This window comes from Pagrus pagrus, assembly GCF_965226575.1.
Source record: "Pagrus pagrus genome assembly, chromosome: 11".
Taxonomy (NCBI): Eukaryota; Metazoa; Chordata; class Actinopteri; order Spariformes; family Sparidae; genus Pagrus; species Pagrus pagrus.
In genome coordinates, this window is record NC_140195.1 from 1386979 (window position 1) to 1414124 (window position 27146).

General features: G+C 41.8%; 2 protein-coding genes across 4 annotated transcripts in view; one reads left to right on the forward strand and one right to left on the reverse strand.

Moving 5' to 3' along the window:
- Nucleotides 1–1721: 1721 nt before the first annotated feature.
- Nucleotides 1722–20506, reverse strand: LOC311265726 (deoxyribonuclease-1-like). Of its 2 annotated transcripts, XM_084367687.1 has the most exons (11): nucleotides 20419–20506; nucleotides 18737–18904; nucleotides 12449–12620; nucleotides 12289–12371; nucleotides 11074–11085; nucleotides 6354–6440; nucleotides 5933–6030; nucleotides 5738–5850; nucleotides 4471–4628; nucleotides 4205–4301; nucleotides 1722–3616 (listed from the first exon to the last, which is right to left on the reverse strand). In XM_084367687.1, the coding sequence occupies exons 3-11, from the start codon at nucleotides 12611–12613 to the stop codon at nucleotides 3485–3487; spliced, it is 945 nt and encodes a 314-aa protein (XP_084223813.1). In that variant the 5' UTR covers nucleotides 12614–12620; nucleotides 18737–18904; nucleotides 20419–20506; the 3' UTR covers nucleotides 1722–3484. The 2 variants fall into 2 exon arrangements, with proteins under 2 accessions (XP_084223813.1, XP_084223814.1); XM_084367688.1 differs by lacking the exon at nucleotides 11074–11085.
- A 47-nt stretch (nucleotides 20507–20553) lies between these two features.
- The window catches only part of snx21 (sorting nexin family member 21), a 51536-nt gene continuing 44943 nt past the window's right edge, over nucleotides 20554–27146 (forward strand). For both annotated transcript variants that reach the window (XM_084367685.1, XM_084367684.1), the window contains exons 1-5: nucleotides 20554–20671; nucleotides 24385–24719; nucleotides 25553–25758; nucleotides 26148–26289; nucleotides 26554–26719. In XM_084367685.1, coding sequence (XP_084223811.1) covers nucleotides 24416–24719; nucleotides 25553–25758; nucleotides 26148–26289; nucleotides 26554–26719 — 818 coding nt within the window. In that variant the 5' untranslated portion in view covers nucleotides 20554–20671; nucleotides 24385–24415. The remainder of the gene's footprint in view (nucleotides 20672–24384; nucleotides 24720–25552; nucleotides 25759–26147; nucleotides 26290–26553; nucleotides 26720–27146) is intronic.

Below are 27146 nucleotides of genomic sequence, written 5' to 3' on the forward strand. Positions count from 1 at the left end.
CTCTGCTGTGAGGAGCTGGCGCGTCTTCTTCGTTGGTGGAACAAGGTGTTCTGAGCGGCTGCAGCAGCGCCTGTATGGAGGACTGAAGCTGCCAAGATCCAAGATACACAAGGAAATATACACATGGATCAATACATGCGATCAGTGTCGATCAGAATAAAGGACGAGGAAGAGTTTCTGAGTGTGAAGGGATTTCTAATTAACTCCATTATAAATAAGCTTCAAGGAAAGTCTTAGTTATATTTTATATAAATATTTTAATGAAAAATCAGCATTTTTTTTCAATAGCTTCCAGGCCACGTGACCAATTGACTCAAAATCAAAGCCGAAATGTCTTCCTGTCCTGGTTGAGTGAGACAAATCACTTTTAATTGGATTTTAGTCCTCGTCATATTTTATATTAATATTTTATTACCAAATCATATTTTTTTCAAATGGGTTCTTGTACAGTCAGCAGTTTTTTTTTTCAATATGTCCCCGGTCATGTGACCCATTGACTCAAAATCAATGTTGAAATGTCTTCCTGTCCTGGTTGAATGAGACACACCTCTTTTTTTGTTTTAGTGTTTTTCCAATTTTTAAAAATATGTATTTATATTTATTTTTTGTGAATATTTTTAAAGATAAATTAGTAACTTTCTTCAAAAGCTGCACGTGACCCATTCGCTCAAAATCAACGCAGACATATCTTCGAAGTGTTTTTTGCATTTTAGTCCTCATCATATTTTATATTTATATTTTAATGAAAAATCTGCATTTCTGTCAAATGGTTTCATGTATATGCAGCAGTTTCTTTTCTATAGCTTCCAGGTCATGTGACCTTTTGATTCAATATCAATGCTGAAATATGTTTCTATACTGGCTGAATGAGACGCACCTCTTTTTATTGGATTTTAGTTTTAGTCATAATGAATTAAATCGGTGCCACTCGGTCAGAAATCCACTGCTCAGCACACCGACCCAAAACTGTTGGTCTGATTTCTTCCTCATGGTTGCGACCAGCATGAATGTTCCTACAAGCTGATGTTTAAATTATGATGGTGAAGGGAACATTGGAGCGAGTTGAAGACAGATTTTCCAAACTTTTCCAGCTCCTCTCTCCTCCGTCAGGTGAGTCCTCCAGTCTGGCTGTCACCTTCTGCCCCATAGACACCAACGTAAAAATCTGAAAATGGTTCATAAATGATGATCTTCTGAACTGTGACTGTGCAAAAAGCATGAATGATATGAAAAAGTTGAATGGATATGAGAAAGTCTCAAAGTTTTAATGGAGTTTCTGTGAATGTCTGAAGGAGACGGACGAGTCTCTAAATGAGCAGCTGTGAAGTGATTTCTATTTGACTTCCATTAAAAAATAAACTCAAAAGAAAGTTTAATATCTTGAAAAGTTTTAATGGGATTTGAAAGTTGAATGATTGTTTAGTTGAACGAGACTCAAAAATCAACTCTTCTTGTCGCTGTGCAGCAGGAAAATGTGGGAATTACGTCCGTTTACTTGAATGGGCAGAAAAAATGTGGAATATCTTGGAAATCATGAAAGATATCAAAATTCTGTACGATAGCAACAATGTCCTGATTGAGATGAAATAATAATAATAAAAATAATTATAATCTAATCTAAATCTAATCGAGAGAGAGAGAGAGAGAGATTATTTAGATTAGAATTAATTCATGTTAAAAACAAAAAAAACAAAACGGGAGAATAATCACCACCAATGACATCATCTGAAGCATTTTAATACAACATAAAAAAACTTGACTGAATATTAGAAACATAAAAACACACACACACATTAAATGTTTTTCCTGACATATTTCAAATATTTACACGATCAGTTTCTGTACAGACCTGAGGCGGCAACAGGAAAGACGAGGATGAAAACACGGAGGAGGCGTTCACTGACTATATAATGGGTTTAGACTTCAATCTACAGTATGTACATTCATTTAGAAAGTGTTAAAAACTCTTAAGTCAACATCATTTGTACTCTCGTGGTGCTGAACAGCTTCATCAGGCAGTTGTTTTATCTAAGCAGCTGTGTGGACCAGAATAACTACTCTGTCGTCGCTGCTAAACAATAAATAAACACTAATTAATTCAGATAATTCCTTTAATCATCATCCCTTTAATTATTTCTGTTCACATAAACAACGAAAGTCTTTGGCATCGTCTAAATGGCACCAGGTCGTTTCACTGTTACTGATCCAGGTACAAAAAACTCTCCACCAACAAAAATATTGTGAAAATAATGTTAATAAGATCAAGTGTGTTTACAGGTCTGTGTGGAAACCGCAGTGTAAAGCCTTTTGTAGCTCCACAGGAAGCTGCAAGCAATCACAGAACTTGCCTCTAGTGATGTCACTCAGTGGCTAAGTTGCATTGTGGGTAACGTAGCCTCCAGGTTTTGAAAGGCAAGGTGATATCTGCTTCATTTGTTTTTAAACTGTCCACAATGAGTCCGGCAGTGTTATAGGAGTGCAATGATAGACTAGTGGACTGCTTTTCAAACCCTGGTGCCTACGTTACCCACAATGCAACATCCGCCGAGCGTCATCACTGGAGGCAAGTTATCGGATTAGGATGCAAAGGCTTCATACCGCTTTTTCCACAGAGGCAGCCGAACTCCCCAAACACACTTTAATTTGGAAAGTTGACGTGCAGAATAAATGAAGATCATTTTTAGGTTCTCATGATTTTTCATTCAGAGTTTCCTGATGATCTTAGTTTGTTGTCAGTGTAGTTGCTGCTGCAGATGAGGTCATGTAGCACCTATCAGATATATTTTCATGGTGATCAGGACTGAAATTGGCTTCTTTCCTTCCTTTTAAAAGCACATTGTATATCGATATAATAACGAGATAATTAAGCATTGACCTTTCTGTGTCTTGCAGCTGGTCGGCGGCTCAGTCAGCTGTACTGTGGTTGGATACAGTAGTGGGAGAAAGAAATACTACTGCGTACGTGAACTTTGTTTGTAAAAGTTCTACTTACTCAAGCTAAGCTAAGTGCTAAAATAGTATCTGCATTAAAAAACACTTAAAAGTACCAAAAAGTACTCATTATGCAGAACGGCCCCAACGTTAATATGTGGTCATCAGTGATGCTGCAGCTGGTAAAGGTGGAGATAATTTAACTACTTTAGACACTGCTGGGTAACTTTATCTGTAATATTATCTCATCATTTATTAATTTATTTATATTTTGTTTTAATAATCTGAATCTGGAAAGTAACCAACATCTAAAGCTTTCGAATAATGTGGACTGAAGTAAAACGTTATTGGAAATACACAAGTAAAGTACAAGAACCTCAAAAACTGTAAAATAGTTCAGTAATTGAGTAAATGTATTTAGTTACATTCCAACCGACTAACTACCATGCATGTTACTTTGAGCCTGATCCCTCCCAGTAATCAGATTACTCTGTGCAGGTCAACAGACTCTCTGGCTTTCAGAGCATTTACACCCGAAGACTCGAGCAGACGATCACAGAGTGGACAGGAAGGGCTGGACGATCGCAGAGACACTGAGGAGGATCAGGAGGGGCGTGGCCTGAAGGAGAGGGGCGGAGCCCTTTAGTCTCACCTCCACGGGCAGGTGGTCGCTCAACTCCAGCGCCTGGCAGACAGAAGCAACAGAGCACAGAGTCAAACAACGAGGACATCACCATCCAGCTGCGTGTGCATTTTACATTTAAACCAAGCAGGAAATGAAGCCAACCCGGAAGCACCAAGAACTGCAGTTCCTCTAACGGCCACTCGAGGCTCCAAACGTGAGTCAGGCCCCGTAAGAGTCTATGTTTTTATAGCAGAACATTTTTTGGGATTTAAAAGTTGATTTATCTTCACCGTCATGCGGTAACGAGCCACGCAGGTGCCGAAATCCACTGTGATGTCCAGTTACTCTTTATTGACTGCTGTATGGAGCGACATGTACTTCAGCTGACTCAGTTAATGTGCACATAAGAAATGGGGGGAAAAGAAGCTGCAGGATTCTCGCTGTTTGTGACAAATAAACCAGGTCAACTACGAATAATGAGAGTTGAAATCTTAATGATTTAAACCTGCATTGTGAAACCTTTAGTAATTACACAAAGACTGTCGAGGCCATAAACAGAGAGACAGACAAAGAGACAGACAGACAGACAGACAGGCAGACAGAAAGACAGACAGGCAGACAGACAGGCAGGCAGGCAGACAGACTCACGCGGCTCCTGGAGAGTTTGAACTCTTTGTGATAGTTGAAGACATCTGCAGAGAACGGAGCGATCGTCTTCAGCAAGGGTTCCCCGTGGACGATGATCCTGCCACACACACACACACACACACACAAAGAATACAGAAGACAGTGTGAGCTGACATCTTGTGCTTTCTCTCCTCATTCTGTCCTCATGTCGTCCCCCATTTTATTCCATCTTCATTCCTCTGTCCGTACACACACACACACACACACACACACACACACACACACACCTGTCATAAGCACAGTGGGTGTCATCAGAGACGGTGGTGTCCACTTTGTCTCCGATCAGAGAGGAGAACTTTGAACTGCTGAACACTCGGATCTTCTTCTTGTTGGCTCGGGTAACGTAGGCACAGCCGGCGTGGAAGTCTCCCAGGAGCATCACATTCTACACACACACACACACACACACACACACACACACACACACACACACACACACACACACACACACACACACACACACACACACACACACACACACACACACACACACACACACACACACACACACAGTTATTAATGCAAAGACACATTGAATCAATCATTGGCAGAAAACTCAAAACTGTCTGGATTCACGTCGTGAAAATAAGAAGCGGGAAAATGAGAGAAGCTGGAGGAAACAAAAACAAAAGAAAAGGAAGTTAATTTGTACATTTTGAAAATCAGTCCGAGTCCCAGATGTGTGTGAATCAAAGTAAAACAAGAGAAACAATACTAAATGTTGTGTGTGGAGGGACGGGGGAAGTCGGGTGCAGATCCAGACCTCCTGGAGGAATAAACACCAGGAGTCTCATCAGATTCTGCTCTGATCCGACTGATTACTTTGTGACTTGTGGGATTAAAAAGTGGATTTATCTTCACTCCTGTTTATCAGCCTGACTGCAGCAGTGACCCGGAGGTGACCTCAGGTTCTGTAATGTTGACTGCTGACTGGAGCTGGAGGGGAAATGGACTTTACTTCATGAACGTAACGTTACAGAGAGGAGACAGAGAACCAGAACCAGAACCAGAGTCTCTGCTGAGTGCTGACTTCACTCAGAGCTTCACCTCAACTCAAACACAAATGTTTTGTTTCGGCTCGTTCTCTGACCTCCTTCCTCTCTCTCGACTCTCCTGAAGTTTAGCGACAGACGACCAAATGTTACCTTTGAGGAAACTTGTTGATTTTTCTGGTTTGAACATCGTTGGAAACATTCGAGATAACGTAAGAACAAAGGTCGAGTTGTTTTTAGACTTCTTAACGCAGAAATCTGACATGTTGTATCTTCAAAGACTCGAACTTGACATTTTTTATTTTTTACTGAGAGGTCATTCTGGAATAAATAACCTTTAATAAAGTTATTAGTTTATTACTTGAGTCACATGTCTGGTCCAAGCTGATGCACGATGCTAGCTAGCTAACAGCTTCAGCTAACGTCTTCGCCCTCCGCTGCTGTAAAGTCTGAAAAGCTTCCTCCAGCCGTTCTCTCTTCCTGTCGAAGCCCTTTTCCTCACCTGGTTGTTCCATTTCTTGCTGACTTCCTCACAGACGTCGTAGAGCCGGTCGATCTCCTGGATGGCCTGACTGGGTTCAGTGTGCAGAGGAACCAGGATAAACTTGTTGATTGCTGCAGGAGAGAAAGAACAAGAGGAGTCGTACCTGATGCACAAGGTGGGTCAGTAACTCCTGTATGTTTTGTGTCCACTGACCAGTTCTGTTGCTTTGGAACGCAACGACAAACGGCTCTCTGACGAAGGACTGTTTCTTCTGGTACTGGTGCTGCCCCGTCACATTCACCGTCTCGACCCTGTTTGGAGAGCAGAAGGGGTTCAGATGGAGGAGGAATAAAACTGCTGCTGGATCCAAAGTGGAGGGATTTTACTTGATCGTTCACTCATGAGTCTAACCCGAGTCTCCGAAAGTCACAAGATCAGAAATTGATTTGAAAAGAGTTCATTGACGCCTCGAACACGTGGGTTTTTTTAAAGAAGTCCTCATCTACTTCAGTTGTTTAGGAGAATGCAAAATAATGCAAAAATATTTCTGATGTCTTTTCATTCATGAAACATCTCGCTGAAGTTACATCCCACAGGCTGAGAGACTATCCAGGTGTGCACAGGTGCGTCTTACCTGTAGATGAACACGTACTGCTGCATGTTGCTGGGAGAGTTTCCCAGACTCTTACTGGACAGCGACTTGTAGTGGTACCCGTTATACCTCAACACAACAAACAGACAGAAACTGTGAGGAGGACAGGCAGTGAACACTCATCGGTCACTATCAGCACAGGCCCACAACCATGTGAACAGTTTTTTTATATGTGATTTCTCTCTGATTGATTTTAAACCTTTACCTATCTGGGGAAATATCACTGACGGTAAAACTCTCCTTTTAAGGAAGGGAAGCTGTTGGCTGTTGTTTTCAGCTGTGTGCAGTAATGCAGCGGATTAATAAACAGCTACATTATGATGTTGTTGAATTAAAAAATTAAACCATCCATCGCTGACATGGAGCCAGGTGTCCTCGGACCTGGTGAGCAGCCAGCCACAAAGCAGGAATGTGACCGCAGACATCTGAAGCGTTGAGTTTTGACTCTGGTTTGTTTTTGCTGTTCATTACCACCGTTAACCTCCAGACCAGTGGCTCCCAACTTTTATTTTTGCTTGTGAGAAAAGAGCAGTTTCTCCCCGGGCCTCTTGTCACGATTAAGATGTTTTTGTGTTGTTCGTTGCAGCTCTCACACCGTTTCATTTAGATCAAAGTTTTAAGGCCAAAGTGGTTTTTTTTAATTTTTTACATTAAATATAAATAAATACTGGAGAAAAGGAAAAACAAAAAACACACAAACTGAAAACAGGTGTGTGAATCACATTGATCATGTGACGAGCCCTCAGAGGATCCTCCAGGTTGGGAACCGCTGGACTGAACTAGCTGTTTGTAAAGCAGTTCAAAGTGTCTCCACCGGGAGGAGCTCCAGCTGCAACATGCTGCGCTGACACTGATGCAGTTTGTGAGAAAGTTGATTTTTGAGTCTCGTTCCCGACTCGTCAAATACCGCGGAGGTCGGGTCGGCCGCCATCCCAGAGCGTCGGTATTCGACGAATCGGGAATTCTTACAAATTTGAAATTTAACAATCTAATAATGTCACACAGTCGCAGCATGAGACATTTTACTGCACAACCAGTGCTTTTACTCCATATCGGACTATTCTGACATTATCGTATGGCTACTTTTACATAAGTGAGTCAGTCTTTAACCACTGGGGCAGTCGGCAGTTAGTTTTCCCACAGATCCACACATGCACAACGACCTCGATTTAGACTGTGAACAACATAATTAAATAGGTAAGAATCATGCTTTTAATCCCACGTAGGTTAGTGATTAATACATTTTATACCTCAGTCGGTATTCTCCTCCACGTCCACTATCTGCGACACTATTTTGCACCAGCACCATTAACGCATTCTGGGTTTAGTGCCACACAAGACGTTTGGAAATAAACGAGCCTGATCCAGAGTGATGATGGGTTCAGACGGACCTTTCCCCACACAGTGTGGAGACGGGCCTGGCTGTGTGACACGACCCTCAGAGTGGCTCCAGGGACACCGGCAGACATGCACTTGTTAGGAGAGAGCTTGCAAATCCCACATCTCTTCGTTAGCATAATCAGATAGCTGAACTCGAACTTGATTAGCAGATTGGAACCAACCACCCGAGATTAGAAAATCAGTTTTCACCAAGAAATCAAACAAAATCAAAGGAAATGAGACTGTTGTTCCCTGTTAGACATCACCAGAAGGAAAACAGCTGCCTGCACAGTTTCAGATAATTTGGGTTAAATTGGGTCATTTCTAAGGTGGAGCCAAGAAATGGCATTTACACCACCAGCAACTAATGTAGCGACTCAGATTTTATGTAGAAAAAAAATGCATCTCGATATTTAATAGCAATAATGGAATGAATACTACGCAGACAAAGATAAACAAACTCAAATATGCTCGTTAAATTTAACTCTGCTAGAAGAAAACTACACTATAGATCCACTGTGAAAGCAGCTTGTTACAATCCATATTCACATTTATTGTTAGGCAGCGACCTCTAGTGGCTGTAAGTAATAATTCAGGCAACAAAGGAGGAAGTCAGGTGACGAGTATAGTGACAAAATCTGCATAAGCAACACCTCACTAGAAATGCATCGACAGCAAAACCATTGTTTTCCTGCGCCACGGCGTGCTCGTCTCCTGTGTGTGCCTCGTGTTTTTAAGCCGTTTCTAGAAGTTGAAATATTCTCAATTTTTAAGCACATGGTCGCACAACTTTTCAGTTAATTATATTTGATTGCACAACCCGCTCCACAGCTGCACCACGCTGTTTTCTCCAAAACATGTTTTTTGAGTTTCTCTGCAAAAATAGACCTGCAGACGACCTGCAGACTGCGTCATATCGACATCATACCAGCGTTACAGAATATGTAGAATACAACAGGTGAAGAGTTGTTTTTTCCTGTGCACTCTCTTTCTCTCCCTCCCTCCTCGCAGGGGTTCAGGAAAATCATGTCATCATATTTATTGATAATAATAAAACTCCATGTAAACAGAGCAGCAGGCAGCAGCCCCCTGTGCAGAAACACTGTGTGGACACAAGCAGGCAGTGTGTCCAGACTGTGAGGGCGGAGGACGGGTTGGACGGATGTTTCAAAAAACCTGGAATTTTCAGTTTGTGTCCCGTGTGAAGAGTCAGCGGTGAGTTATTTTAACCTCGTAATGTTATTAACTTACATCGTGTACATAACGTTACTTAAGTTACGTGTGTTAAGTTATATAAATAACAAACTTATTTTCAGGACCTTTTCTAAACCTAACCAAGTGTTTGTCCTGTCCAAACCAAATAAAACTATGAGCTTACGAAAACATTTGTTTTGGGAGTCAGTGGCAGACGACCTATTCAGTCACTAAGATATGAGGATGATTTCTTAACTCATCTGTTCAGCATCACTCCAACAAACTGCTTCCACCAGTGTTAAATGTTTGGTTAATTACGGTCAATTGTGATCAGAGTTGTAACTTGATTACTTCCGACTTTCCTGGATGTGTGCGTGACTTTTCTGTGTGCATACAGGATATACAGTATGTTACATTATTTACAAAGTTACAAACACTCCATTGGCTTTGGCCAGCTGACTAACATTGGCACAATTACAGAAATGTTGATTAATGTGTGTTGTCACTGAAATTAAATGCAACAAAAATGTTCAATATTTTGCTGATGACACTCAAATCTATGTTTCTGCTGCAGCCAATAACTTAGCAATAGCTTTAAAATATGTAAGAATATGAATATGATTTATGAGCGTAAGACACAAGATGTCTGTGCAGAATGTAACTGACCAACCCCCCGAGACTTTTATGTATTAGTGTGCACAACATACAATATTAATAATTGTTGAATAGTGAGATAAAATAACTGAGTTATGTCAAAAGATGTAAAATTCATCATTTAATTAATGCTTGTTGGCTCAATCATGCCACAACAAGCTGTGTCGGACCTGCTCCACCAGGACCCTCTAAATCCCAATTTAACCCTTTGGTATAATTTCATGTAACACTTTATTTTTTAATCAGCTCAGCTGACTCAGAACAAGGGCAGTTTCAACAGACATCAGACAATCCTCGAGCTTTCTCCTCCAGCTGTCTATAAAAATAATCACCTGGGAACTACTATATGAAGGTAATGTTCTCCAGACTCCAATCTGGTTTACATGTTTTACATTCAGGGTTCAACATGTAAACCAGACAACTCTGGAGTGGGTTGGACGGTGTATGTTTTAACTTTTGACGCAGCAAGGCGAGTGGTTTCCCTCTTTGTTTTGTGCTAAACTAGGCTAGTCATCCAAATCTCTGTAAGGGATGTTGTTTAACCTTAAAGGAACAGTTCACCCAAAAAGGAGCACTCTGCATCTGAAGTCAACTGCTTGTCGAGGGTGTAAATAACATCTTTTCAAATCAGTTTGCGATCTCTGAGACTTCTTGAGACTTGGATGAGCATTTTTTTCTGTTTTTTTTTTCGTTTTAAAACAAGTCCACAGCTACTTCAGTTAATGACTACCTCCTCCCCTCATGCTGATGGAAAGTCAGGTGAAGTTTTATAGTCCACAAAACATCTGCAGCAGTGTTGCAGGATTCTGCTAAACAACTGAAGTAGCTGGAGACTTGTTTTAAAACGGAAAAACAACCAAAAAACATCAAATGGCTCCACACAGCTCGTCCAGTGTAGATCGCCCAGATCGATTTGAAAATATGTTGTTTACACCCTTTTTAAAGCTGAAGTCTTCACTGTAGCTGCTAAGCTACAAGGGTTAGCGTACACCCTGTCTGAAGTGGGTGCACGAGCTCAACCGCACGTCGAGGGTGTAAATAAAGTTGTTTTTTAAAATCACTGAGATCTCGGGGCTGCGGGTGACTTGGACACCAGACGAGCTGTATGGAGCCATTTTTTACTGTGAAGCTCCAGAAATGTTTTGTGGACTATGAAACTTCACCTGAATTTTCATTTTTGGGTGAACTGTTCCTTTAATGTTAAACTTATCAAGTCACATAAACTGTTAAAAGTTCATGTAGATTGAAATCCGGATTATTCGGCGTGTTCGAGCATCGACTGATAACCCTGTTGATTGAGACCTTTCTGACCCGTTGACCGTCAGCTGACTTGTTGCAGAGTAACAGTGACCATCCCAAATAAAGTGTCACCAATTATCACAGGCATTAGGATTAGTAGAGAGAGTAAATAAAGGTGATTGGATGATTAATTATGATTAGATAATGTTCCACATGCTCATAAAATCCACTGTACCTGTCAGTTTCCCTGTTGGAGGCAGACGGCAGACACATACAGGTAATGATCACCATATTGTATCAGTACATGATGCGGTTACAGTATTGTTAGCGTGACTGTCTGAGTACATTCACGTTTAAATCCTCCAGTTCAGCGCGTGATGTTTTGTTAACATTCAAACAGCTCAGAGGGCTCACAGTTGGTGCCGTATCATAAATCCTTTAAACAGCTTTTATTGTTGAATAAAGAAGCATTTCATTCTATATAACATCAATATTTTGCGCTGTGATCTGTTCTCTGAACCCTCAGTTTAAAAACATCTGAAACAAAATCACCGTCACTTCTGGATGATTAAAATGGTCAAATTTAAATGTGCAAACATCAAAAAACAACCAGCAAAGACTGAAATAAACAAGTTTGGACAGAAAGGTGTGAGAACAGTGTTGGTTTTAACGTCTTCGTTCAAGGTTAATACATTAATTATTATTAACTGTCAACCAAGATAGTCAACAAGTCGTTACACAGTCTAATAACACACCCTTCAAAAGGTTTTAACTCATTATTCACTAATGCTGTAAAGTAAAGTTCAAAGCAGGTAATAGGAATACGTTTTTTCTGCCAGGTAATAATGTAGTGATATTAATATTCATAATCCATTAATAAGTGTTTTACTTTCTAATAAACCGTTAAAAGAACGAGTAAAACATTTATTATAACAGTTAATAAAAGCAAAGTGGTAGACAAAGAGTTAAAAAAGCTAAAAAGGGATGTTTCACAACCTGGCAACCCAACACTTGTACTTCATATTGGTTTTAAATTGTGTAAAGCGTAAGTAAATGATTAATTAAAGGAACAGTTCACCCAAAAATGTAAATGTTGTAAATGTTGTTGACACCCTCGGGTGTCAACAACATCTTTTCAAATCAGTTTGGGATCTCGGACTAGATGTTTGGGTTTTTTCAGTTTCTCCGTTTTAAAACAAGTCCCCACAGCAGCGTGGAGGGAGGAGATGATGACTGGATCTTTACATTTTTTGGGTGAACTGTTCCTTTAACACCTTGTATAAAGGATGCCTTATTAGAAAGTGATGACTTTCAATGGACTTGTTCAATAAACCAGAGTCACGACTTGTATCAGAGACTTCTGATTGGTAGTTACCACTCGGGCCAATGGTTCCCACTGCAGAGCGAGGCAGTGGGTCATGAACGTGACCTGCGTCAGGTGTGTTTGTACCTGTTGAGAGATTTCACCAGAGCTTTGATGGCTTCAGGATCCATCACCTCCTGCAGGAGAGTGATGTCACAGCGAGACACGATCTGCACACACAAACAGATTGAAGGCATCAGAGCAACGGTCTTTCTACAGTGTGTGTGTGTGTGTGTGTGTGTCCTACCCGCAGCAGAGTGTGCATCACTCTGTAGTTTGAAGATTTCACCGTGTCGAACTTCTGCACATTGAAGGCACAGATCCTGAGTCCTGACTCTTTAGCTCCTCCCATCGAGAGGGTGAGGAAGGAGAAGAGGAGGAGGAGAGGAAGAAGAGGAGAGTGCCGCCCCATGGTTGGACTGAGGAGAAGAGAGACGACACAAAATATCCGTCCATGTTATCTCTTTGTTGTTCATTCAAACTTCAGAGCTGTTCTGCTCGGGAGGACAACGTTTTAAACACTGAGAAACTTTTCTGATTCCAGAAATGTCTCAATGTTTAATTAGCAGAAACAAACCAAACATCTATTTTACACCCACGGCTTTAAAATGAAAGGTTTTATCTTTTAGCAAACAGATTGTCAAACCTGAAACCTCCAAACACACAACTGCAGCTGGAACAGCTGCTGCAAAGTTAAGACTAAAAGAGAAATACTTCCTGCTGATACCAACAGACTTCAGCACAAAAGAGAAAGAAGATCCAGCTTTTCTCTGTTAGCAGAGTCCACAGACGGCTCACAGACGTTGTAGTGGTTGTGAGAGCTGTTTTGTGTGTCGGTCGACTCCTCCCAGTTGTTTTTGTGTTTAGCAAAATATGCCACAAGAGAATTTGAAAAAAAATAAAATGTAGAGAAACCTGTTTGCAGTGTTTGTGTTATATCGGCTGTGGATTTTGAGTCGTTACGTCTCTCGTGATGTTTGTCAGAGACGTCGTTAGCTCAGAAATTCTTCAACAGGTTTTATTGGTCACATGCTGTCAAATATGTGAAGGGAAATGCAATAAAGACCAATAACTAGAATACGAGTAAAGACTAGAAAAAGGATATAAAACATGCGTGGACAAGATTTTTACCCTGGAGGGCAAAAACTCCCTCCAGTGTTTGGTTTGTCCGTTCTGGGCTGCTGTAGACACATGCTGACAGAGAAGCTCATGCAACACTTCTTAGTTTCTGCTGATTTTGAACTGATAGAAAACTAATTATATATGTTGAATATACTTGTTTATTTTCTGCCAGTGGGTTCCACACATCCTGCACACTGGACCTTTAACGGTGGACCACAGGCCAAAAGCAAACACATTTTTATTTTGTTGTTTAAGATGTTAAAATGTTGCCTTCACTGACCTCCTGAACACTGATTTCTCAGATTATGAACAATAATTAAAAATTAGCGATCCTACATAATTAAAGAGACGGAGCGCACCAACTTTGGGAAGCCCTGTTACAAAGGACACAAATCAAAAGATAAAGAGTAATACGTATGTACAAGTATTAAAATGATTAATTAGCATTCACCTGAGTGAAGGTGGGATGTGTAATTTCTCAGTATAACTTTAAAATGTCCTGATTCACGGGACAACGAGCTCGATGAGGCTGATGACATGTTGGTTTTTATTAATATATCTGAATGATGTCAAAATCAAGTAAACTAAAACCTGCAGAGCTCTGAACACGCACAACGTCCTCTTTGATTGTTAATGCGTCTAAATCCTCCTGCTGACCTGCACTTAGTACAAACTCCAGCTATAAACTGCGAGTTGTTTCCTTTAACCACTGGATTTGATAGATGACATTGAAGTAAACGTAGATGCTTGACTCGGGACTCCAGCAGGTCGACTTTGACACATCAGATGTCTGTTTGTTTCCAGTTGGATTCAGCAGTGACGTGAAACCAAACGTGACGAGTCAGTCCTCAGAGACCCGTCACAGAACAGTGCGACACCACGATCCTGTATCCACACAGCTGTACACGAGCGGCGAGGCGAGGCGAGGAGGCTGGAAACAATCTGTCCTCTGCATTCAGGGACTGAAGCAGGAACAACACCACGGCAAAGAATCAGAGCAGGAGGATTTAAATATTAACCTCTTCAACTGCTGCTGAACTTTTACAGCTTTAAACAAACAGAGTGCGACTGTGTGACAGTGGAGTGGTTCGACTGGTCTGATGGACGAGTGAGAGCATGTTCAGACCTGAGACAGACAGAGAGAGACAGAGACAAGCCAGCTGGTCATGAGGCTCTTTGACGACAACCCAGCATCTCTGAGAGCCCGAGGACGTCAACACCAACTGAATCAGACCGACCAGATTATAAACAGACAGAAATATATATTATGTACAGAATTACCCGACCACAATAAAAACTCCTGCATGAGGAAAAGCTTTGACTCTGAACAGACTCAGTGAACAAAGTACAAATACTCTGTTCCTGTACTTGAGTACATGTCTCAGGTATCTGTACTGTACCTGAGTATCTCTGAGACTTTCCCTCTCTACATCTGAACACAAACATCTGAACTTTCTCCTCCTCACAGCTTCAAAACAGCCTCGTTACTTTAGTTTGATGCATCTGATGTGAATTATGGATTATTGTTATTTCCCAACATCTCAAGACTGATGTCGACCTGTCAGAGCACATCACACACGGCAGACGCAGCGAGACGAAACAAAGACGTAAAAGACGTGAACAGACAGAGAGGGAGGCTGGAATGGGGAGAAAAGGCGTGTTAGTGTCTCGTATCTGCAGAGAGTTTCTTATTTTCTCTCTTTGTTGCTGCTCGGGACGCTTTACCAACCCAACATGTGGCTATTTGACGTCCTGGGAATGAGACTCAACAATCAACTATCTTTGTGGTGCGTTCAGGAACAGCTGGGACAAATCCTGCTGACTCTACCTTTAACTTTAATAGTCTTTGAATTATATTAATATGACGTGAGCTTCAGTTAGCTTTGACCACAAATGTCCTTCAGAGGGAGACTTCTTACTCTGATACTCTGAGTACATGTCAGAGCCTGTACTCGATTACTTTTACTGGAGTAAAGAAGCTGGATCAGTACTTCTACTTGTACCAGAGTCTGTTTTTACACAAGTATCTGAACTTCTCCTGGAGGACAGGACGTGTGGACTGTTGACTTGTTGTAATAATGAGTTAAATGAGTAAAAGTAAAGATATTGTGTGAAAATATTACTTTGGTAGTACTCGAGTTAAAGTCTTAAAATATCTGATATTAAATGTATTCAATTATCTTCAGTAAAATAAACATATATCTACATGTATGTATAAACTGTATACTACGGGTCAGCTGATTATCAGATCTGATATACAGCATTTATCTGATTATCAGAATCAGATAAAAACCAAAACATGCTAATCAGCAAGTAATCTACAAAGTAATTAGCAACTGAAGTTATCAAATAAATGTAATGGAGTAAAAAGTACAATATTTACCTCCAACACGTAAAGGAGTGGAAGAATAAAGTAACATAAAATAGAAATACTCAAGTAAACTAGCAGTACCTAAAATTGTTCTTAATACAGTACTCAAGTACAAGTACTTAGTTACATTCCATCACTGCAAACACACCATGAGGGCAGATGTGATAACAAACATTCCTGCAGCAGACGGCAGTGAAACATGCCCACACACACACACACACACACACACACACACACACACACACACACACACACACACACACACACACACACACACACACACACACACACACACACACACACACACACACACACACACACACCTCCCGGGCCTGGAGGTGGAGGGACCAGTCGAGTGACTTCTGCTCAAACACTCCCTGTACACATGGCGGCTGGACGCCTTCAGAGAAACTGTAGCAGTGTGCAGGAGACGCTTTAACTCGTACATGTACATGTGCTCCATCATGTAACACAACATGATGTGGTGTTTGATCAGACCGAGTTAGACTTTAATCCTCTGCGTTGTGTAAAACAGGAAATAAAACTGTCCTGTCACTGCTCGAGCGTCCGGTCGTTACCACACAGTGACACTCCTCGTGTCACAGTCCTGACTGCAGGACCCTGAAAGCAGAACTTGTACAAATACTCTGTTACAAGTAAAAGTCCTGCGTTCAAACTGGCAGCTGACAACTCTTTCACCTCAACGTCTCTCTCTGTAAGGAGATACTGATGTCACGGTGTGATGTCACGGTGTGACGTCAGCATCCATGTGTAGATAATTTGGGGTTCGGTATCATGCTCAAGGACACTTCCACATGCAGCTGGGGGAGCCGGGGACTCGAACCAGCAACCTTCCGATGACTAGACGACCCGCTCTACCTCCTGAGCTAGGGCCGCTCAGTACTTCTCACCATCTCTCCCCATTCTTCACTGAAACAGGCCACAAAATGTGAAACAATAAACCCGTCTGATCCCTAAATCCCCTCTGAATGGGAGGAGGCCATCACGAACACGAACAGTCACGGTGACGTCAGCCAGCAGAAACTGGACGTGTCTGAGAACACGAGGTGGGACCGTCTGACGTGAGTCACCTACACCTGAAACACCGGTCCACACAGGTCCTGTGCCTCGGTGTGGTCAGCGTCTCATTGTGAACTGAGGTCAGCGTGAGACCGAACAAACCACAACAACAAAGCAAGAAGTGAAAAGAAGAAGAGAAACTCACTGACGTGTTGATCTCAACATTCACAGGACTCTGTAGTCGTGTCCCTCAGTGATCAGAGTGTTTATGTTTTCAAACAGGAAGATTATAGAGAAGATATTCTGGATGATTAATCCTACACACACAGAAAGTGGTGCGCAGATACATTATGTGTGTCGACGACTGTCAGATGGACAGTTCATGCAGGCGGTCCACGACACCAGACGGACATTTGGAGGCCATTTTGATCCATTTAAGTTGGAGAACCGTGTCCCAGGTATCCTTGTACCTCACTGTCATTTTCACATATCGCAACATAAATTCAAAATGGCGGTTGGAAGGGGAGGTGCACTATGAATCATTTTATTCTCAGAAAACCAGACAGATAAAAAAAAATATTAATTAGATTTTTACGCACAGTTTTCTCTGTGACTGCAGCGGACATTATGCACCAAAGGGTTTATTCTGCAAGTGTCAGATTCTGCCTTTTTGTATGTTTTATTAAAAATTGTGATACATTTTACACGTGAATATTGTTATTAAACAGCAATAATCAATACATTTTTATCTGAATATGGGTCTGAAAGGCAGAATATTGCTGCTTAACGTCGGCTGAGTGAACAGACGTAGATGAAAAACATTATTAAACTCTGGATAAATGTTTTTCCAACATCTGTCTGGTCTTCTGAGAATAAAAGGATTTACAGTTGTTCCCGTATCACTTTTTATACTGTTGGTGCTCGGTGACCACTGCAGTGGACATGTATGCAACTCTTTCAAAATAAAATACACTGAATAAAGACTTTTCACTTGTTTGGAGTAAAAATAAACATTTAGAAAAATGTTTCCTTGTGATTTAATAATTCATGCATGAAATGGTTTAACAATCCCACCACTGCATCTTCCCACCATCCAATCACAGCGTCTTTCTCCCCCAGTTTAAACATTTGTGAATGACCCGGCACATCCTGTCTGAACAGGAAACGCAGCAGCAGTTCGTCTGCGACACGTTAACTTTGCTGTGACTGGTCGGCTGTTGAGGCCAAACTGAAATATTCAGTCACCAATTAACAAGGAAACAAGTTCGTCTTTAACACCGGGTGACTTCAGACATGAAGGATGACCAGGCTTTAAAGTCTGTTCTGGATATTTAGTCTTCATCCTGAAAATCCTCTTAACAATCTTCATGTATTTAAACTGACAACAGGTTTTCAGAGCTGCACCATCACACAACAGCTTCTGGACATTTTCAAACTGACAATATGACCTTTGTAAATCCGAGAACTTAAAACAATAAAAGAGAGTTTTTAAAAAGGCTTTCCGTCTTAAACTCTGCTGGACTTCATCTTAGACGTTTGTCACCATTCCAACAATTGATAAACCAAAGAGTCAATCGATCAATCAAGAAAACAATCTGCAGATTAACTAATAATGAAATGAATTGTTAGTTTGAACTCCACTCAACTTTCAACAACTTCAGTTTGCACTAATACCAAATGTCCGGCTGACTTTAGTAGAAATGTGTATAAAAGTATGCAGAATGTTTCTACAGTAATAAAGACTGAAAACTTCTGAATGTAGATTAATAAAAATGGATTATTGAGAGTTTACAGGTGAGTGAAGGCGTGAAAACAAGACTCACAGGCGACAAGAGAACGTCCATGTTACACAGAGCAAACACACCTTGATCTGGGTCACACACAGACACACACTCCACCCTCCGGCCTCAAAACCACCTCTGAATACTTTTAAATGCTTCAGACCAGCACACACTGAGACCAGCCAGCAGCTGCTACTGGTCCGGTCCCAGCACACAGTCCTGGTGGTACTGGTTTTCTTACCTGTTCAGGTGAGCGGAGGGTTGACCGTGTGTTCACTGCTGAAACTCTGCTGAAAGCTCTTGCTGCTGCTGCTGGTGGAGGCTCATTACCTGCTGCTAGTGATGTCACCTGAACTACTACCTGGTTGTCAGGTTGGCCACGCCCCTCATATACTGCTGCATTCAAGGCCTGTGGGAGAGACAACACAGCTATCAGAGGCTTTCTGCCAGGTGAGTAAATACAGAAGAAGAAGGTACATCTGAATCCCTCTGGAGGAGGTGAGGCAGAAGTCAGGATTTGGACCGTTGAGGACATCGAGAAAGAAACATGATACAAAGGAAACAATTATTATTTGTCATCTATCATCACATAATGCGGCTCTTGTGTAGTATTGGTCTGAGTGGAAGAACAGGATGACGTCTGGTCGATCAACATTTTTACACGTCACTGAGCTCCAGTTTGAACATGTCTGACAAAAAAACACAAGATTTCATTTTCATACACTGTGAACACTGCAAAGGTTATATTTGTTCTAATTAGTAAAAAAAAAAAAAGCCATATTTTTATATATATTTTAGGTAAAAAGTGATTAATGGTCCACTTGTTTTCATATCAGTTAAAATCTTTTAATTTTGTGGATTAATTAAGATATTTTCATCCCAGTGACGTGACCTTAAATGTCCCCTTAACGGCTTTAAACAACTGAAGTAGCTGGAGACTTGTTTTAAAATGGAAAAACAACCAGAGACACATGAAATGTCTCCATACAGCTCGTCTGCTGTAATCCAAGTGTGCAGAAGCCCCGAGATCACAGAGCTACAGCTACAGTGAAGAGTTCATCTCACAGGATAACGGTGTGAATAACATCTTTTAAGATCAGTTTGTGATCTCGGGGCTTCTGGAGACTTGGATTACACCTGATGAGCTGCTCAGACACGGTGTCGTCTGGGTATTTTGCTCATGATGTGTCTTATATAATATTTAAAAAACACCATTGAAAAGCTTAACAAGGTTAAAAACTTGATTTTCATTGTAGGGAGCCTTTAAACAGTAGTCATTGTGCATTGTGAGTACTTTTTCTTGCATATATCTTACTTGTACTTTTACTGGTGATAGAGTATTTTTATACTGTAGTATTGCTAATTTGATATAAGTAACTGTACTGTTCTTCTGACAGCATTGATAATATCAACTGATATGATGCATAATGATCAAACACTCACTGTAATGAGTACAGTTACTTTTGAAACATTGAGTACAATTTGCTATATATTTGCTCATAATACTTTTACTTGAGTAGAAATGTCAAAGCAGGACTTATATTTGAGTATTTCTGTTTCATTACATCACTGCTATTCTTTTATTGTGCTTCGATCGGTTATTTTTAATTGTCCGTTTGCACGTCTGCTTGTTTTTCTTTAACTTCCTGCTAATGCTGCTTTATTTTAACTTATTGTCATTGTTGTTTAATTTGATCCTTCTGTGAAGCACTTTGGGCTGCACCTCGGTATGAAAGGTGCCACACAAATAAAGTTATTATTATTATTATTATTGTTGTTGTTATTATTATTATTATTATTATTATTATTATTATTAATATTAATATTGTTGTTGTTGTTGTTGTTGAAAGGTGCCATACAAATAAAGTTGCTATTATTATCATTATTATTATTATTGTTGTTGTTGTTGTTGTTGTTCCTTACCGCCCCCTGCTGTCCTGTGTGGAGCAGTGCATCTCCTTATATGGTGACTGTCTGACATCCGGCCGGTCCCGCCTCCCCCTGCAGGCTGCAGCCGGGGATCGTTTGAGGAATCAGGGACAGAGTCAGTCAGCTGTGGACCCCACAACCAGCAGCAGGACGGTCCAGCCCGGAGGTCCTGACCGGAGCTTCAAGCGCTGCATTCCCCCGCTGACATGGATTAACAGGAGCGCAGACAGTCAGCGTTGAGCCCAGGGTGAGTGATCCCACCGTCCCAGTGCTCAGTGAGTCAGTTCTGGGTCCATTAACACCAGAAACACACTGACAGCAAACTAACTTGTTAGCTCGTGTGCTAACTTTGCAGTGATGTGAGCTAACGGTGTTAGCCGTTAGCACCACAGCCCCTTCATTCAGCCAGAACAGAAACTGGACGGTCCAGTTTTAATCTGCCAGCTTGAGATTTAAACTTTAGTTCTACTTGAGGAGGATTAACTGGATCCGTCAGAACAAGCTTCAGGCACTGGTTAGTGGGTCAGTGACTGAACTCCAGCTGCTAGCTAACTAAGTGTAGTCAGTTAGTGTCACCATCCCATTATGAACATTAACAGGTAGGAAAGTTGTTAGCTTGTTCGCTAACTTTACACGGTTTTCTGTGGAGCTAACAGTACGAGCCTTTATCTCCACAGTCCCTTCATCAGCGTGTTTCTCTGTAACTGCACTTCACGTTAATTACTTTCATAGTCTGAGTGTTAACCAGCTAGCTAACCGCAGTGTTTACAGCTAACTTGTTAACTGACCGGTGTGCTACCTTTACGGACGCCTCGTAAACTCTGGTTCTCCTAAAATTAAATGGAACAAGGCTTTGGAATATACATATTTATATACTTAAATATATATAATACACACACATATATGACACATATACACACACACACACACACACACACACACACACACACACACACTGTGTGTCTGTGTGTGTGTGTAAATAAACATTTTAGAGCATGTAACAAAAAACAGTATCCATGTAAGATTGTCAGTTTACAACAGGAAGGATATGAAATATTGAACAGCGTAAAATAACATAAAAAGAGAAGAAGAAACACAAACAGCCCTGGTTACAAGTGTCCATGATCTAAAAGGGAGTTTAGTCCGTTATCTTAAGATGAATTCATCAGTTACTCGCTGTGTCATGACTCATCCATTTCTTCAGTTTACTGGTAAAAGTATTTCCTCTCAGTCTGAGCTGAAGCTTCTCCATCACATCGACCTCTAACAGCTTCTAACTGCTCCACAGTCGAGGGTTCAGTCCGGCACCAGTTTGTTGCTGCTTGTGATCAATGATATCTTGGTGAGATATCTATCACTACCAGTGACATAATCACTTATTCTTCCAAGTTACATAACTTTACATTCCTCGGGTGTTACATATCCCAGAACGTCCTCGATTATAACACATTTACCCAAAACGATTGTATTCCCAAACATGTGTGTGTGATCTGCCTCATTGTTTCCACATATTCTCCAACAGTTTGTTTACTCTGTGTTTTAGGTGTAATAAAATAATGGGTTACATTTTTCCACTCAAACTCCCTCCATGTCCTCGAATTTGTAGTGATTGTGTTCAAATTTACAAACTGTGAGGCAACAATCAAATTCAGTTACAAAGGAAACTTCTTAACACATAAAACTTTAATACAGAGGCAAAAAAATGTGTTTAAAACCCTTTCCCCCTGTTTTATGATCATAGAATAAAATAAAATAAAATAGAAATGGATCAAGGCATTACATAGATGATTTAATTTTTCTAACAAATCTTCTAAAGTGGGATTTCATTATAATAACAAGTAAAAAGTTTTTCTTTTGTCTTTTAATAAGAGGCCATAAATAAATCATGCTATTATGATTTAAAACAGGTGCTGTTGAATAACTAACAACACTTATAACTGTGTACCTCATTTGACAGTTGACTATAAATAAAGTTTATTATTAGGTTTAAATATAATAATAATATAAAAGTCACAGGCTATCAGGATATAAGCTGCCCTCCAGAAAATGAAGAAACAAAACATTCACACTTGAAGCCGCAAGAAAACCAAAAGCAAATACTATCCGTATAATAGATATTATAAATGATCCCAAACAACTTTTTATAATGATGGTTGCACGATACATAACAAATTATTGGCTCCAGATTTGGGAAATGTATATTTTCCGCTATTTATTGTATCTGTGAAATTCAAGCTGATAACTGGAGCTGATGATGTGAAGAAGATTGTTTTCATTGATTTAAAAAGTGCAACATTCACACACTCTGATACTTTATGTGGCTGTTTGCATCTTTAAAGTTGGTTAACAAATAAACACAGACGAAGAAGATCAGAATATTAAATCATTCGTCTTTTCTCTTACAGTGTGTATAAAAGATTATCCTGTCTGCATCATCCGCGAGAAGCAGAAAATCATCAGTTATTGGTATCGGCTTAAAATAATCCATATCGTGCAACTGTAATTATGATCTTTCAGAAAAACACAAATCAGCACATATTAGCAACATATACGCCGATACGAAGTATCTGTGCTCGGCGGATATCGCCCGTCGTCTTGACGCCTGTGTTGTGTGAGCAGGTCGGTGGTTCACGCTTGTTTCCGGCAGGTCAGGCTGAACTTTTGTGTCCTGGAGTTGGAGGGAAGACAAACTGTTGTGATGGCTGCCAGGTGTTTGTCCTCCTAAACGGAGACACCTGATGTGCTGAAGATGTTGACTGCGTGAGGGAAGGATCCTGTGAAGCTCTGCAGGCCGGGATCTCGCTGTGTGTGTGGATCTCCTGGCTGCAGGCTGACTGAGCAAGCTGCTGCATTATTAATGTGTGACATGATTTCCATTCAGAGCGGCCGCCAGCTCTGTAACCGGAGCCAGCTCAGCCTGCTGCTGCTCGGCCCGGTTTGTTTCCGATGTAGATCAGTTTGTCTGCGGAGCTGAAATGTGACCGGTTGTTTATTTCAGTGGCCTGGATTGTGGAAGTGAACGTCCTGTTGATATTTACTGTGGACATAAAGTGAAGAATGATCTCTGATCTCTCATCAGAGACGTGTTCATTTACCCCGAACCTCTTTCTTTTGTTTGAGCTGCACACAGCGATGTGGAGGAAAGCTCTCACTACACATCGATTTCACAAAGCTTTAATCAGGCTGAAGGAAACTGCTCTCTGCAGGACTCATCAGACCCAGCAGCGTCCTGTACGTCGTTTTTATGTAGTCACCTCAGTAACTTGCTGTAACATTTCAGCAAACTTAAATTTGTTGATATTTGTGTGTCAATAAAATGTACACAACAAGAGGACGAAGCCGGTGAGTCACAACCTTTTGGCTCGTGGGTTTGGTCTGGTCGGGTCCTTTTGTAGGGACGAGACAATAAAAGGTTTTATCACAATGAAAACACCGAGAACAAGCTGATCACGGTGGATAATTGTGAATGTCCTCACATGAAGGACTCAGTAAAGCTGTCTAGCTGACTGAAGTATCAGTTTCCTGATTCATTTTGAAGCCTCTGTTTCCTTATTTTTACTTTAAAGCTTTAAGACTATTTTGATGATTATCGGGATGATATTGTGAATCGTGAAGATGTTGGACGGGATGCTGATGAGATGAAATGTTTGGATCGGCCCATTCCTCATGCTTTGTCTTGTTTCAGATGTGTATGACTCGTTATCAGCCAGAGACACGTAAAAGTTTTTCTTCTGTCCTCTGCCATTAATTATCTGACGACCCCTCAGATTTATGAGGTGAGCCGCTGGAGGGGCCTGATCCCCCGACAGGGAGCTAAACGTCTCCTCTAACGTCACCCTGCTGCAGAAAATAAAACCATTTTCAATTATAACATTTAAACATTTTTTCTGTTATACCCCAGTTAGATGATTACTGAACTTTAACTCTTAATGTCTCTCTGTCCCCCTGTTGTTTCTTCAGCCCCTCCCCCCTGCGGTGGCCAGGCGGCGTCATGGCGTCCCGGCTGCTGGACCGCCTGAAGCGCTCGCTGTTTAAAGATGGTCAGGGGGCGGGACCTGAGCAGGAAGCAGGAGGCGTCCAGGAGGAGGAGGAGGAGTTTAAAGGGGACGACTGGGAGGCGGAGCTGGAGGAGGAGGAGGAGTGTGTGACTGATCGGCTCGGGGGGACGCTGTGCTTCGACAGCGAAGGAGGAGGAGGAGGAGCAGGAGAGGATGGAGCTGAGGGCGAAGGCTCAGGGCTGGACAGTGACTCCGACTTCCTGGGAGAGTCGATGGAGGAGGGGCTCAGCAGCGCAGGTGAGGTGGAGCTCTGCTCATTCAACACGATGAACGAACATTTTCACAATCTTACCTGTGATTTTAGTTCATACGAGTGTTCCAGGTCCAATTCTGTCGGTCAGATCAGACTTGTTTTAAGTTGCTCACATGAAGTTGATGAATGACACCAGTTTATGAGTAGTAGCTCGATGTTGTGCTACATTTGTGGGAAAGTTTCTTTTACAACGTCCCCGAGTATAAAAAGAAAAGTAACAACAACAAAAATAACCTTTATATTAAGCGGTGTCAGGAGGAATCAGCCATGAAAACAAAACGGGCCGTGACTTAAACGCAGCATGGAGGACGTTCACCCGGACCTGTGCAAAGACCCTGAGTGAGAGGTCGTTATGGGTCCAAAGATTTGTGCCCAAACCCCAAAAGACCCTGAATTTTACTACTGGAACGTGAACAGGAACTGAGTTGCTTTATTATTTTAAACTTGAGACCCGGACCCATCCAGAACTGAGAAATACTGGACCTGATCCAGGAGACACACATGGATCAGGTCGTGCAGAAAAATAAGTTTTTTAATCTCATAGAAAATTGGCACCCTGTGCTGCAGGTGATGTCCTGTCTGAACGTGACCGACACGAGCGCCTCGATGTTTTGACAGTTTAATTCACAGTATCGTTGAAGTTTTCCTTCATTTTCTTCTGTAACTCTAGAACAAATGTTTCTATTAATTGAGGTCCAGTGCTCACTTTTTATTCTAAAACTCGTTTCCTTACATACCAACAGATTCATGTATAGTAGATTTAAAGTCACTTTAGATTTGGCGCTCACCTGACCCCTCTCTCACCTGTCCTGCTCAGACACCAGTCCTGTGGGCGTGTCTCCAGTAGCCCCCTCCCCCTCCTCCTCCTCCTCCCTGCTGACGCGGCAGCTTCAGGAGAGCTGGAGGAGCCTTCGTGGACTCGGCGGAGGGAGTCCCACCCCCGCTGGGAGGCGACTGACTGACAACTTGTTGTTCGAGGTGACGGATGCCAGCGTGGTTCAGGACAGCTCCTCCAAATATGTGGTGAGTGCAAACAGCTGACGATGATGATAATGAGTGTGTGTGTGTGTGTGTGTGTGTGTGTGTGTGTGTGTGTTACAGGATTATTACACAGGTTTTCTGATTTATTTCTAGTTGCCAAAAATTACAAAATCTAGCAACATCTACAAACATCCTCACTGTGAACTGACTTACGACTTCATTTTTACGATTGCACTTGAACGCACCACTCCTGTCAGTCTGGCCCCTCAGCTCCGTCTCCAGACTTATTTAAAGTTGGGCAGCCTAAGTAACTTCTGCCTGGGGGAGATATTTAACAGATCGCAAACCTTCATTTTCTGCGTTCATCAATAACAATGTGAAGCCCAGAGAAAACACAGGAGCCCGCTCAGCCTGTCGCTGTCTCCCTCCAGCTGTACACCATACACGTGATCCAGTCCGGCGGCAGTGATAAGACGCCGGCCATCATCACCCGCCGGTACTCCGACTTCCAGAGGCTCCACGCCACGCTGCGCCGTAACCATGGAGACCAGATGGAGCGCGTCTGTTTCCCACGTAAGTTGAAATTCATCTGTTTGAACGTGAAGCCGCGGAGGCTGTTTTCATTCGCACTCAGAGAGGCACGCTGGTGATGAGGAGGTTGTCGGTTTGAATCCTCAGCCTGGCAGGGTTCGGTGACGACACAGGTGGGAGGTCCTCGTTGAAAACAATAAATACAGATGTGATGGACAGATAATGGATCAATGTGAACTCTGCTGCTCCGACTGTCTCTTGTTTGCTGTAGCGGTGAGAAATTACTTCCTGTTTTAACGCCTGCAGGGAAGAAGCTGCGCAGGAACTTCACAGCGGAGACGATCGCCAAGAGGAGCCGGGCCTTCGAACAGTATCTGTATCACCTGTGTTCCCTTAACACCCTGCGGGCGGCGCTGTGTGTCCGGCAGTTCTTCTACCTGACTGACCTGCAGGCCGGACAGCTGCTCATCAGGTAACAACCCCTGCCATACGACACTTTGTCTCAACCTCAAACTCATCGAAACATCACACTGCTGACCAGCCGAAATATTAAAATGATGTTTATGCTCAGTTTGATCTGAGTCGCCTGCGATACACACGAGTCCCAGCGAAGTGATATCAATATAAATCTTAAACAATGAAAAAATGAAATGATACAGGTGCAACTTGAGTTATTTAACACTCTGATTGCCCGCGATTGGGCAGTGAGCCTGAACGCCTCCTGAGGAAGCAGTTTTGGAAAGTAACTATTTACTCATGTACAGTACTCACAATTCAAGGTACTCGTTACCATTTCTGCTACTCCGCCACACTTCAGGGGCAAATATTGTACTTTGGTTTCAGGCCCCGTGTTCACATAGTGTTTTTTTCTGAGCTCCAACATGAAGAAATCTCTTTAC